The sequence below is a fragment of the Physella acuta genome, unplaced genomic scaffold (genome assembly GCF_028476545.2).
Source record: "Physella acuta isolate Inbredline_101_S28 unplaced genomic scaffold, ASM2847654v3 ptg001385l, whole genome shotgun sequence".
NCBI classification, from domain to species: domain Eukaryota; kingdom Metazoa; phylum Mollusca; class Gastropoda; family Physidae; genus Physella; species Physella acuta.
In genome coordinates, this window is record NW_026732900.1 from 29,262 (window position 1) to 43,626 (window position 14,365).

General features: G+C 33.3%; 1 protein-coding gene across 3 annotated transcripts; it reads left to right on the forward strand.

The window, feature by feature from the left end:
- Positions 1–1,665: 1,665 nt before the first annotated feature.
- On the forward strand, positions 1,666–11,934 carry LOC131927232 (choline/ethanolamine kinase). 3 transcript variants are annotated; one of them, XM_059282998.1, is made up of 11 exons: positions 1,666–1,749; positions 5,443–5,815; positions 6,394–6,619; positions 7,037–7,170; positions 7,415–7,522; positions 8,007–8,065; positions 8,177–8,261; positions 8,637–8,745; positions 9,280–9,450; positions 10,106–10,132; positions 11,638–11,934. In XM_059282998.1, exons 2-11 carry the CDS (start codon positions 5,547–5,549, stop codon positions 11,716–11,718), a joined length of 1,269 nt encoding a protein of 422 aa, XP_059138981.1. In that variant the 5' UTR covers positions 1,666–1,749; positions 5,443–5,546; the 3' UTR covers positions 11,719–11,934. The 3 variants fall into 3 exon arrangements, with proteins under 3 accessions (XP_059138981.1, XP_059138980.1, XP_059138982.1); XM_059282997.1 differs by having other exon boundaries at positions 1,677–1,744; XM_059282999.1 differs by lacking the exon at positions 10,106–10,132 and having other exon boundaries at positions 1,677–1,744.
- Positions 11,935–14,365: the final 2,431 nt, after the last annotated feature.

Genomic DNA, 14,365 nt, shown 5'->3' on the forward strand with positions numbered 1-14,365 from the left:
GCTGCAGCTATTGGCAACAGTGCTTTCGTGTTGCTTATAAGTTCCAATGTTTACGATTACAAAACGAGTTTACGCTCTTCATATATATATATATATATATATATATATATATATATATATATATATATATATATATATATATATAAGCCTAATTGGGGGAAATTTCGCTCCGCACCGCAACCAAGACAAATTACTGCTCACTATATCGCTATCCTAATAATTTTTATCTAACTTAACGTTTAACCCTAACCTTGACCCTAACCCTAAACTAAGAGTGATGTTGTCAAAAAAAATTGTACAAAACGTTGGCCAACTTCACAGGTCTGCTAATAAGTCTACTCATTCAGTTCTGTGGCACTTCAAATGTAAACGTGATCATGTCGATTGTATGCAGCAAGCATTGGCGTCACACGGTCGGGTGTCACTCGGTACGGTAGCTCAGAGTCACCAGTCACCCCCCACCCCATCAACAATGTTACATTTTCGGTTTAGTATCACCCCCCCCCCCCCCTTGCTCTACTATTTTTATTATTTTAACTGGATAAAACATTGTTTTGGCAGTAAGTTTTACAATTTTTTAATTTGGTGTCACCCCCCTCAATGGTGCCACCTGGTGTGCACGGCACCCCCGCCTTGTGACGCTACTTGGAGAAGGGTAGCATCACAATGAATGTGTATGTCTACAATGCTCACCGCACCGTATAAACAGTGTTTCTTCCAGACTTTTTTCTCCGGGGGGGGGGGGGGGCCTGAAATTTTCGGGGGGGGGGGGGGGGGGGCGGTAAAAAAGTGTATGTTTACTATATAAAATCCATCTCGTTCGGGGGGGGGGCGGTAGACTTTCTTCAGAGGGGCTCAGCCTCCCCCCACCCCCCACCCCCACCCCCACCCCTGAGGAGATGCCTGGAAGAAACTCTATGTATAACATGGGAATTATGAATCGTTGGATCCAAAGAGGTCGTCACGGTTTTTAACCCCCCCCCCCCCACCCAATACCTTTCTTTCCCTGTTTTTTCTGGGACATTTTTTGTCCCGAGATATCAAATCCCATAGAATGACGGATTAATCCAAGTCAATATTGATCTTTTTTTTTTCATTTAAAAAAATGGTTACGGAAAATTATTACTAAAATTCTATTCAAAACAGTTTTTTAAATGCAAGAAATGCGAACACTTTCTTAGTTCCCCCCACCCACACGTCGTTTCAAACGTCCGACTCCTCCCCCGCCCCTTTCCTCCATGAATGTGCCGTCATTGACGGACAATCCCTGTTTTTAAGATATAGAGCCAATTCTAAAACAAATAACCGAATGGACTGATTTTTTATTTAGCTTTTTAATTTCATGTACAAGAAATCAACAGGTAGGTAGACCTATAACTATAGTGATGTTTTCAACGAAAGTTTCTTGGTGATAAAACTGGAACCACAGTGAAATGTAGGATTAAATTATGCATACAACAGGCAGCACATTACCACAAAATTGTTTCCCCACCCCTTAAGTGTTAGATATTTATGGGTTACCGACCTTTTGAATTTATTGATCTTAACTTATTCATAAAGATCTAGGTCTAGTATCTGCAGTCTTGCAGGCAAGGGAGGACAATCGCGTTTCCACAAACCCAATCCTTGTTTTAGCAGTAGCCTAACGGAGTGTTGCATTGCTATCCGGTTCAAAGGTCATACTTGTGTAGTACGATCTAACTCCAGCAGTGAATCATGATCAACAAGGATCTATTCATATGATGTAAAGTATGTTTGATTCAAATAGTTTTTCAATATTAACGTACGGTAACTTGTTTTTGTGAACACTGCCGAGGAGCCAGAATTGTATACATAAATTAAACTGTTAGTTGAGTTAAATAGACCTTTGGTGTTGAATCCGTTGAGTCGTTGATTTTGATTGATGAACTTTGATGGGTGGATCTTTCACTTTCACTTTCATTCTTTGTTATTAAGTTATTGCTTACATTTCTTACGCCTATCTTATTTCTTATAATTTATAGATCTATCTTGTCTTATCTACCTGACCTAGAAATCTATGTAAAATCTAGATGTAGATCTAGACTAGAATTCCAGGTAATTTGTAATCTATCGTTTTAGTACGTAAAATCGCCCGCGACTAGTAATGTGAAAAACAGGTGACTCCTTACATTTTAATAATTATTTCACATTTTGAGGAGGATTTATGTTTTGAAAAATACAAAAATGTTTCCTTGTTTCATTTATGTACCTGTTTCTAAACAATTGAATTAAAACCTTTCAGTAATAAATGAACACCAGCGATGTTTCCAACAGATGCAACCATGCTCATTTACTATAGCAGCCATCTTGTTAAAGTTTTATTTTTATAGACTTATAGCGCGAGATTCAGGCGGAAGTTACTCTATTTTACAAATGGCTGCTGTTTATATAGCAAATCTTGCTTGCAGACACTGCTGTTTAAAGTTAATTTCGGGCCTATATTGATATATTTAGCTATTGATTTAGGTTTATTATTCATTTATCTATAATATTTGACACAAACATATCACAATATACTTCTATTTACAGCCTTGACAATGAGGTAACGTTTTTGTACATTAATAGCCGCGGGCGATTTTATGTACCCAAAACGATAGATTACCGAATTCCATTATCTACAGTTTCTACTCTCTCTCTAGACCAGGGGTCTCCAAACTACGGCCCGCGGGCCAGATGCGGCCCGCGAGGTCCTCTCATCCGGCCCGCGGAATAAATGTTTGTTAGAGGTGGCTGAGAAACTATGCACAGAAAATTCAAAACAATTTGAAAATGAAAATGTAGCTTTGGGTGCAAATACCATTGCCCGCCATGTTGCAGACATCGGTGAAAACATCGTGACTCAAATAGCAAAAATGCAAGCAAGTTTGGCAATTTTTTAATGGTAATGGATCAGTTGCTGGACAGCTGTTCCACATCTCAACTGCTTATGTTCATTAGAGGTGTGGATGAAGACATAAACATGACACAAGAGCTGGCTTCCCTACATAGAATGTATGGCACTGTTACCGGAGAGAACATAGATAGTTCAAAGACATGTTAGAAAATAGAAACACAGAATCCATATTTCACAGCAGTAAGATGGCTAATTTGTGAGATATTTTTCTGAGCAGAGTATTTAAGTTAAGAAAGTTATGTTGACTTCCTTGAAAGTAAAGGCAAGCCACAAGCTGATGTACTTACTGTCTGATAAAGAGTGGGTATATAAATTGGCCTTTGCTGCAGACATAACTAGTCATTTAAATTTTCTGAATCTAAAACGGCAATAGAGTGAAATCTAGTTTCTGATCTATGCACCCACATAAAGGCTTTCAGATACAAACTTGTCATGTTTTTGGACTTACGCACTCTCAGTAGTGCAAGGTGTTTAGGCTGAAGCAACCACTGAGTTCCCTACGTCATTTGCATACGAGATCATCAAAGACTTCAAGCTGCAGTTTCAGTAGCGGTTTTTTGACTTGGATTCAAAGGCAGAAAAAAGTGAAACTGTTTCAGAACCCATTTGAAGCAAATGTGGCCAGTTGCAAAGGTGAACTGCAGCTGGAGGTCATTAGAGACACGTTCAAAGAAGGGCGGGTGGGTTTTAATTAGTTTTTACAAAAGGAAGATTTTCCTAATATTAAAACTTTTGCATCAAAGTACCTTTCAAATTTTGGAACAAGATACCTGTGTGAACAAATATTTTCAAGATTGAAATACGTGAAGAACATTTTGAGAGCAAACTTGGACCTCGAGTGTGATTTTGGCCACCGACAGTGTTTCTTTCAGACTTTTTCCTCCGGGGGAGGGGGAGACGACACTTGAAATTTGTATATATTCCTATATAAATTATATTTCGTTATGGGGGGGGAGGGGGACGGTACACGTTCTAAAGGGGGTGGGGGCGCTGCCACCCCGAAGAGATGTCTTGAAGAAACTCTGGCCCCCGAACTGATATTTGATTGTTAATGCGGCCCTCGGGCTGAAAAGTTTGGAGACCCCTGCTCTAGACTCTTGTAAGTCTAGTCACTAGTCTCTAAGAAGTGAACTCTAAGTCTCTAGATTTTATTCTAGAATAGAAGATAGGCCTATCCTATATATATATATATATATATATATATATATATATATATATATATATATATATATATATATATATATATATATATATATATTATATAGGCCTATATATTAATATTATATTTACGAGAAAAATTGCCGTTGAGGAAGGATACACCGGGCGCTAGGTTGATAGTGCTGTCTCTTTTCTCTAAACTAAAACCAACCCACCCCCCACACACACCACCCCCCACCCCCACCCCCCCCCACCCCCCACACCACCCCCCCCAACCCCCCCACCCCCAAAAAAACATGTCTACCGTCCCATTCAACGAAATATAATTATATACTTTTTCCAGTGTCCGCCCCCTCCCCGAAAATTCTACCCCCCCCCCCCGAAAATTTTAAGTACCCCCACTTCTCTCCGGGGAGGAAAAAGTCTGAAAGAAACACTGGTGTCGCGCTTAGCCACTACGCGAAGAATTGCATTAAAGAAATTGCGAGAAAACCACTTTTTAGATTAGACACATTAATTAGGCGGTAATTTTATTATAGAGTATCGATGAGGAAACCACCCCACCCCACCCCCCCCACCCCCCCACACACACACCACCCCCACCCCCCCACCCCCTACCCCCCACCCCCCACTCCCAAAAAAATCATGTCTACCGTCCCATTCAACGAAATATAATTATATACTTTTTCCAGTGTCCGCCCCCCTTCCCGAAAATTCTACCCCCGCCCCCGAAAATTTCGATTACCCCCACCCCTCTCCGGGGAGGAAAAAGTCTGAAAGAAACACTGGTGTCGCGCTTAGCCACTACCCGAAGAATTGCATTAAAGAAATTGCAAGAAAACCACTTTTTAGATTAGACACATTAATTAGGCGGTAATTTTATTATAGAGTATCGATGAAGAAATTTCTTTTGAGTTGGGGAGGGGGGGGGGCTCAGACGTTCTTACGCGTGGGGTGGGGCTTCGCCCCTACCCGAAGAATTGTATGCAAGAAACTCTTCACGCAAACCATTTAGATTAGACAACATTTCCTTTTTATTCAATGTTTACGCGATAATCAATGACGTCATTATATTACTGTGTGCACTCTCTGGTTTGAGATTATGTTCTACTCTATGCTAAATGTGACCACGTCATACTTCGTCTTTCGTTTCACTGTGAGAGTTTTTAATTTCCTTGTGTTTTCTCTAGAGCGTTCTTGTCAGACAGATAGATAGATAGATAGATACATAGACAGACAGCGAAACTATTATATAGAATTATTTATCTAGATCTAGAATACTGGAAATTATTATAGATCTAGGCCTACTTGATCTGTCTACCTTCAGCTTACTGCAATAATAATTGAATCTTTTTATTTTATATTTGCAGGCTGACTAGCTTGACTATAAAAAGAACATACTTTTGGAATTTTCGTTACACTACACAAGGCTGTTTCTATTGCTTTCATGTGGATAGTTGCAGTAATTTAAGTTATGGCCACACTATTGCAGGCTTGCAAAGCCCATCAAGAAAAAATAATCCAGAATAATCACAATTCTTCTACCAATAGTTTAATTGATGATAATGACATTGGTAATGAAACAGACCGACGGATTGATCCACCAACAAATGGCCAGATGTGTAAAGATGTTGTTACCGAAGATATGGTGCGCAGGAAAGCTTTCCGCTGGTGCCAAGACTCAATTGGTGGTGCTTGGCTGCAGCTGTCTTCACAGGAGGATATAATAATTGAACCAATTGGGTAATAGGAATAATTATTTAAAGAACTACTTATTAACATTTCCTTGATACTTACCTGTAAAGTAAGTTAATTACCTTTGTGCTAAGTAAAGTCTAACATAACATAATCTACTATAGTTGTATTGTTTTAAATTTTTTTATAAGTTTATTACTTTTCCTGATAATAATTAATAATATGCTATTCTTAAATATGTGGGACGGAGTGGTCTGGCTGTAGAGAGCTGGACTGCTAACCCGTATGTATCGAGTTCGAATCCGGGTTCAAGTCAGTAGACCGTCCCTGAGTCCACCCAACTCTGATGGGTACCTAACTCACGTTAGGGAAAGTAAAGGCGGCTGGGCATATTGCTGACCACACTATCTCTTCATATGCCGAGGTCACAGAAACAAGTGAACTCTACTTCACTTGCCCCATAGACCTTCTTCACTTGCCCCATAGACCGTCAGGTTTGAAAGGGAAACTTTACTTTTTTTTTTACTTATTCTTAAATATATTATTCTCTGAAAATTTTTAATGCATTATATGTTTTGACTGTGTATGTGTCATCATATGTTTTCATGAATTTTCTTTTAAATTAGAGGTGGGATGTCAAATTACCTGTATCTAATTTCACTGCCTGGTGGGACCAAGACTCTCCGTGGCGAGCCCTCTCAAGTTTTGTTAAGGATATATGGACAGATTAGCAAATCAACTCTAGACTTTTTGGTGCACAACTCGGTAGTCTTTGCCTTGCTTGCTGAAAGAAAACTAGGACCAAAGCCATATGGAATGTACCATGATGGGCGAATAGAAGAATTTATCAAGGTATTTTAGCTTTTTTATTTTCTCTTTTTGCATTGTTGGAATATTTTATAAGCAATTACTACATCGATAATAATATATTGTTTTTAACTGATTGAAACTCAATCACATGTAAAAAAAATTACTACATCCAATGTTACTTTCAGGCATCTCTTAACTTTCCCCTCCGGAATAGAATCTATATAGAAAATATATACTTAAAATATACTTTCACCAGTGTCCGTCCGTTTAGCTCCCCTGGAGAAAAAATCCTAAAAGAAACACTGACTACACCTGATTTATTATCTTAAATGGCTTTATTTTATTGGGTGTAAATGATGTATATCTATTTCAGGGTAGGCAACTCTTAAAATTCTATCCAGTTACTTCTCCTTACTTGTCTGGTTCCTTGCATTATAAGATGAAACTGTTCTTTCCCAGGCCAGGCCCCTGAAGCCAGAAGATCTGTGCCAGCCTGAGGTTATGGTTATGGTGGCTGAAAAGTTAGCTCAGTTTCATGACCTGGATATGCCTCTATGTAAAAAGCCACGCTGGTTTAAGAGTCTGGTCCGTGGGTTAGTATCAAGATTTTAAAGTATTTTAACTGTGATTTTTATTCATTGTCAGTGTTCAGGTGTTAGTTTCATGACAAATAATAAAATACCCATGTATAAACTATTCATATGATAAATGATTTCATGTATATACAATACATTTAATGAATGATTTAAAATTTTTAGTTTTGTACAAAAAAAGGATCCATCAGTTTACTTTTACTTTTATTTTGTATAATTTTATGTCTTTGTGTGTATCATACAGATGGATCAGAGATGTACAAAATAATTTTGATTCCAACAGTGATATAATGGCACACCTGCTTGAGATGTGCCCGTCGTTTGACATGGATACTGAATTTAATGAGCTACTGTAAGTTGCTTCAGAGCAATGTTTGTTTCACATTGTTTCTCTACCTGTTCCTATTTTTATAAGTACTGGTTATTCATATCACCAGCTGTTTATAAATGTAGTGAAATGCACACTGATTGCTTGAAAATAAAGCTTGATCCATCTAAAAAAAAATCAATAAAACCTTAATTCTTTAGAAAAAATATTGGAGAGCTACATTTGTAAGCTATACTTGGAAAAAATATTAATTAAAATAGTATTCTAGTTCATTGAAGATTTAAGCATTTTTTTTTTTGGGTTGTTTTGTTTAGGCAGTCTGTTGTGACATTTTAAAGAAATGATAATATTTTATGTTTAAAACAATACCTGTGTGTATCTTTATTTGCTGTTTAATGAATTTTTGTTACTATTTCTGGGTAAATATAACCAATTAAATCTACTTATAGTAGATGTATTAAGTAAAAATTATTTGAAAAATTGATAAATTAGTGGTTTATGATTACAGAAAAGCTGCAAATGATCTAAACTGTCCTATTGTGTTTTGTCATAATGATTTACAAGGAGGTAAGTCTATTATTATTAAAATATAATACTTTAATAATTATTGAACAATTGCATGATTAATATCTTCAGTTTTTATTCTAAATGTGTAATTAACATTTGTTTGTTGTCAAGGAAATATACTGTTAGCTGACAAAGCAACAGTGGGTACTCCAAAAATGACCATCATTGACTGGGAGTATGGACATTATAATTACAGGTAGGCCCAATAATCAATCGAAGAACCTAGTAGTACTAGATAACAAAGCCACAAAATCAATAATATCAATCCATCCACGGAGGGCTTTTCTCTGCTTCACCACCTTTTTCCACTTGCCTGCTGTATTCTTCTTCCTTGTCTAGACTTGATGCTGTAGTAGTTCTGTCTCCACAGCATCTATTCATCTACCTAAATCAATAATAGCTAGTTTTAAATATCAACTGATGGTGAAAATCAATTTTCCAACTCAGTTAAAAAAAAAAATCAATAAAAAATCAGTTCAATAAAAAAGTACCACTGATGAAAGATTAAGTTCTTTAAAGATGTTTTACCCAGTAAAAAAATTGTTTTGTTTCTTTAAAATTTCCCCAACAGAGGTTTTGATCTAGGCAATCACTTCAATGAATGGATGTTTGATTACTCTATGACAGAACAGCCTGGGTTTAAATATGTGCCTAACAGTTACCCATCAAAGGAAATGCAGGTTGGTTTGAACAAATAATTTTTAAACAATTAATTTGTTCATTATGTTAGCTCTTCTAATAATACATTTTGAAGTCTCCTTTGAAGACTTAGTTATTTTGTTTTAGTAACAGGGATTAAGAAGAAGATCATCTAGCAAACACAAGACCCACAAGTTTTAACTTACTTTTAATTTTAACCTTTATAGCTGTTTGGGCATAGAAAAAAATCCTAGTTTAATCCTGGCTCTTTGAACCAGGAAATCTTGGTATAGGGATCACTTGCTGTACTTCACAGTCATCTCTTCCCACATCTGGATGTACATTGGATAAATTATTCCTTATTTATTTATGGTACAACTTTGAAAGTTGCCAGATCAAAATCTAGTTAATGGGTGTAATATTTCTATTTAAAATTAAATTTCTTTCTACATTATAGTTTAGTATTTTTAGCAGTAGGCATTTGAAAGAATGCTTTTTATTAATTACAGATTAGATATATTTTTTAATATAAATATTCTTTTTATTAAAAAAAATGTAAAAAAATTTTTTAACAGTACAAATTTTTCCGGTGTTACCTGCGTGCTTCTGGGAAAGGGGAATTCACAAACACAGATTTGGCCAAGTTGTACAAAGAGACCAACACACTAACACTGCATTCCCACTTTGCCTGGGGAGTCTGGGCCATGGTGCAAGCCCAGACATCCAGCATAGACTTCAACTACACTGTAAGATTGAAACATCCTTTCTTGCTGTTTTACTCAATTATTGTAGTATAGTTTTGTTTTCTTTTGTTCTTATTTGAGTTTTTTTTTTCTAATTTATCCAAGCTTTAAATGTCTCATTTAGCTTAAATTAGATTTCATAATTCTTACATATCAAAAATTAAAAAAAAAAAAACCTTAAGTTAAATGAAAACTAACACGTAAAAATGTAATAAGATCCAATGTTTAAGATTATTAGTTGTTAATGGTTGGCTAAAAACACAAATCAAGGTTAGTGTTAAAAAGTAATTTTAACTAGCTACCCATAAAAACTTGTTTTACTGATTTATAAACAGAAAATGTTTGCATTCTATGCATTCTATAAATAAACAATTTTTTCAATAGATGTTATTTACAGCCAACTTATTATAAAAATAACTTTCTTTTAAAAAAACGTTTTTATAATAAAATTATTCAAGCAAATTTTTTATTTACAGGGGAAAGTTTCAAAATCTTTTTTTTTAAATTTTAAATATTGCTTTTTCAATGGGGGAATTTCAATATTTACATGTATTTTTTGTGTATATATTTTGTTCTTTATGCACATACTTCCCTTATCCAGAATTATTAAATGTTACTTATATTTTTATTTCTGTAAATATTTTGTTTTTCTATGCAGAAAAATACTCCACCAATAGATTATACTGTGAGTTTAAATGCATAAAATTTTTTATGGTCTATCTCTTGCTTTGATTGTGGGGCTTGTCAACAACAACTCACTGATATGTGGAAGTGGTTAATCAACATTTGATCCTTGTGCATGGGTTAAACACTGTGTCAAAACTTTAAACAATTGTTTCAGAGTAAAATGTAGCAATATGCTATAAATGACTACTAAAATGTTTGTGTATTTACATACTTGTTAATGTATGTGAATTGCATATCCATATATCTGTGATGTTATATCCAAATTTTTCAGTAGTTGGTATTTGGCACATACATACCTCCTACATAACGTCTTTCAATTAAAATAAACATTTTTTGCAGAAATGTAACTAAAAATGTTTTCCAAAAGATCGAGAAAATTAGCAGTGGTATAAAAGACTAAAAGTAACAGTATTTTAATGTATTATATATTTCCCACACAATATGTGTTTACTAACTCTTAAAATTTTCTGCAAATTGCTGTATGTAAATATACTTTTTTTCAGGCATCAAATTATCTGATGTAGTTGTCTATTGTGACTTAAAATACATGCTATATCAATAATTTTTAAAGCTATTTGAAAAACGCATGTGTAAGCAGAATTCTCTTTAATTTCTAAGTTTTGCAGTTGAACCCTTTAAGTTCTGTGCAAACCATTTCTTCAGTCGTTTGCTCCAACTCATTTAAGATCATTTTCTAAAACTAAACTTTTTTTTCCTTCCAAGCTATATTATTAACTCCCTTTGCTAAAACCAAGTGATTCGACTCTTTAAAAAATCCGTAGGTTTAACAACTACCACAGCCTTAAGTTATGGCCATAGACAGAAACAAAAAATTAATGAAAAAAATATTGTTTTAATACTAAACCTTAATATAATTGTGCCACTTAAGATCCAAATAAAATTAATGGCATTGTATTATTTAATTGTATTATTTAATTATTTAAATATTTGTGCTGTGTCATGTAAATGTTGTGATTGCCAATAAATATCAAACTTTATTATAAATATTTTTGGGACAAAGATCTCACAATTCGATATATTTCTTGAGATCCATTAAATAACCACTTGTTTCCTTCTAACATGACCTTTTTAACCCCATCTTGCGACTTCCTGGGATGTTTTATAAAGCATGAAATGTTGTGTTTTTTCCTGTGATCATGGATGTCCTCTGTTGCATGTTGAAACAAATTAACAAATGTAAATTTTAAGACCCATCAGCATCTCAAGAAACCAGAGGTGTATCAGACATGTGGGTGTTGGATTTTGTTGTACATCCCCACTCCCGTTAATAACAGAGCATGACCATTTTCTTTTGCAGAGATTACCTCTTACATAAAATATATTTTTAATTAATTCTTAATTAATTTATTATTAATTTATGAAAAAAAAGAACAATATTTCATACCTATCCATACATTGTATTTAAATAAACAGTTTTTTAGAAACGGGTGTTAAATTATGTATGTATTTGATTTTTTAAAGCTATTTTTCTTTAAATTTCAGGCCTATGCGCGTACTAGATTTGAATCCTACTTCAAGTTGAAAAAGAATTTACCCCAGATGCTTGCTGAGGTGGATTGCTAACAAGGAAGTGTATACAGCTGTGCAGGGGCTACGAGTGCAGGTGTTGCCAGTGCAGGTGCTGCTATTGCAGGTGCTATAGCACAGGTGCTTACAGTACATGTCTTGTTAATACACCACAATAAATCTGACTTAAGCATAATACCTCTGACAAGTTCTCATCTACTAACTTGCCAAAAAAAAAGTTAAAAATAGCTCTTGATTTTTTAAATAATACTTTTTTTTTGTACAAATTAATCTTACATTTAAAAAAACAATTAGTCATATTTTTTTTTTTTTTTAAAAGTCCTAGTCACTTAGTGCTGTTTGATGGTTATATAAATGAAATGTAAACTTAAAAATGAGTGTTTAACATCAGCTAAGATGTCTTTTTTTCTTTCTTCAATAGCTTGTTGTGATAAACGCTTCATGCATATTTTAAAGTGCTGAAGCTTAGCTTACAGGCCATATATAAGAAGTTATTTATTCACTTATTAATAACTTAAAATATTTATTGAATTCATTCACTGATGCTGGTTGGTGTATCACACACATGTTGCCATATGTCCAATATGATCTCGCAAAACATCATTTGCAGATTCTATATTTTTGTTAAACAGTTGGTATCTAATCTGTGCCCTTCTTTTTTCTTTTTGTGAAAAATTAAGTTGTGATTTTGTTCACCGTATCAATCTTACTTTTTAAAAAAATCTATTCATACATTTTTGCAATATTTTTAAAAAATTTGATTATAGTCATTATTGATTTTTAACCAAGGTAACTGGATTTATCTTTATCTTGACTAGGGAATATTTATAGTTTTAAGTTGTTTTTAAAATGGTTCTTTATGCTCAAACTATAACAATATTAACATATCTTAAGAATTTCTCATAGTAATATTAATTTATTTTCTAATTTAAAACATGATTTATTTTTAAATAATTAACAAAGTTTATGCAACAAAAGCTGTACTTTCTTATATTTTATAATTTAATTTGCTTATAATATTCATATCAAGACTTTCTATTCAGAATAGTTTTATTTATCATTGCCATTTTATAAGCCAATAACAAGTTTTCTGCTAGTTAGAAATTTTTAAATGCTTCTCTGATAATAATGAATGTTTTGAAATTTTTAAAGCTTCTCTGCTAGTAAAAAATATTTTGAATCTACTTGAGTTACATTTCCATTTAATAAAAAGTGGATTATGTACAGTTTTCTTTATAGTCATAGCTTTTCCCAAGGCAAAGATATATATATATATATATATATATATATATATATATATATATATATATATATATATATATGTATATATATATATGTATATGTATATATATATATATATATATAATTCTACATTTAACAAAGATTAAATGTCTAATAATTTTTTTACTTATAAATTGATTGTAGTCAAATAAATAACAATAGTTATTTTGAGGAATATAAGATTTATGTAGAAAGAGTAATGACATATATTAGCTAAACGCACTTTTTAAAATAAGAACAAGCTTTTATTTCTATTTTTATTGTTGTAAAATGGTACCTTCCTGTATGATTATTTAGCCTTAGCTCATATCTCTAAGGCTACCTTTTTATTACTCTTCTTGTGTTCTTGTGCGGATTTATTTTTATGCCTGTTAATAGTTGGTTTATTAGGGTCCACTTTGTTCTAAAAAAAATTTTCAACTTATGTTTTAAGTTGGTGCATTTGAAAAAATAATTTTATAACTGTCAACGTTTAGTTTTTTTTTTATTTAACAAAATATACATAAGTTTTGCGTTTATAATTTCTTGTACATATCATGTATTTATTTATTTTTTGGTTTTTGTTTTCCTGGTCATTTGCCCGAGGCAATTTTTTAAGCTTTGGTAGTTGTTGCATAATCTAAGGGATAAGCAAAGATTGCTTAGTGAAATTTAAAGTCAGCTGGATATTTTTATACCGATGCAATTGAGATAATGTTCATGTTGGAAAAATGTATGTGCACATTTTTTGCAACTTTAAATGGTGGTTTGGTATAGAATTATTTACTAAACATGTTATTTTTTTGGCATTTATTTTTGGCCAGCTAATGAAATGTTTAAGACAATTATAGTTGGCCATTTGAGACAATCTACTTAACAATTTAATTTTTTTTTAATAATTGTGTGAATTTAAAAAAAAAAAAATATTTGTACAAAACTAGGTTAATGCTGTAAAAATATTTTGTGTGGAATGGTAGATACGTTTTATTTGAATACACTAACTAAAACTTTGTTTGGACATAGTCAGGCAAGTTTTAAATTATAATATCACTATCATAACACCAACCCTGATCCTAGTCCTAGCCTTGATCCTAACTTGACCTATACTGTGTATTTTAGTGGAGATGCCATCAGAAATAAGCCTTGAATTGCCACCGCATTGTCCCTCCTTATTTTTGTATTAAAACCATTATGTTCTGGTTTTTCAAACTAGTAGTGCTTATTTTGTTTTAAATTTTTTGTTAGTCATTTCCTCTAGTTTATTGTTCAATTTACAATTTATTATTTACATTTTATTTTTACATGAGTTTTCATTTAAATCAAGTGGAATGGGAATTTTTTTGGTTTACCATTATTCACATTGCTTTTTGTGCACAAGTTTTAAGAAGTTCAAATAACCAAAAATAAAATTGAAGTGTTTACA

Coding starts and splice junctions, on each gene's coding strand:
- LOC131927232 (XM_059282998.1), top strand. CDS start 5,547: ATGGCCACACTATTGCAGGCTTGCAAAGCCCATCAAGAAAAAATAATC. Junction 8,262..8,636: donor TATGGACATTATAATTACAG/GTAGGCCCAATA, acceptor TTTCCCCAACAG/AGGTTTTGATCTAGGCAATC. Junction 8,746..9,279: donor ACCCATCAAAGGAAATGCAG/GTTGGTTTGAAC, acceptor ATTTTTTAACAG/TACAAATTTTTCCGGTGTTA.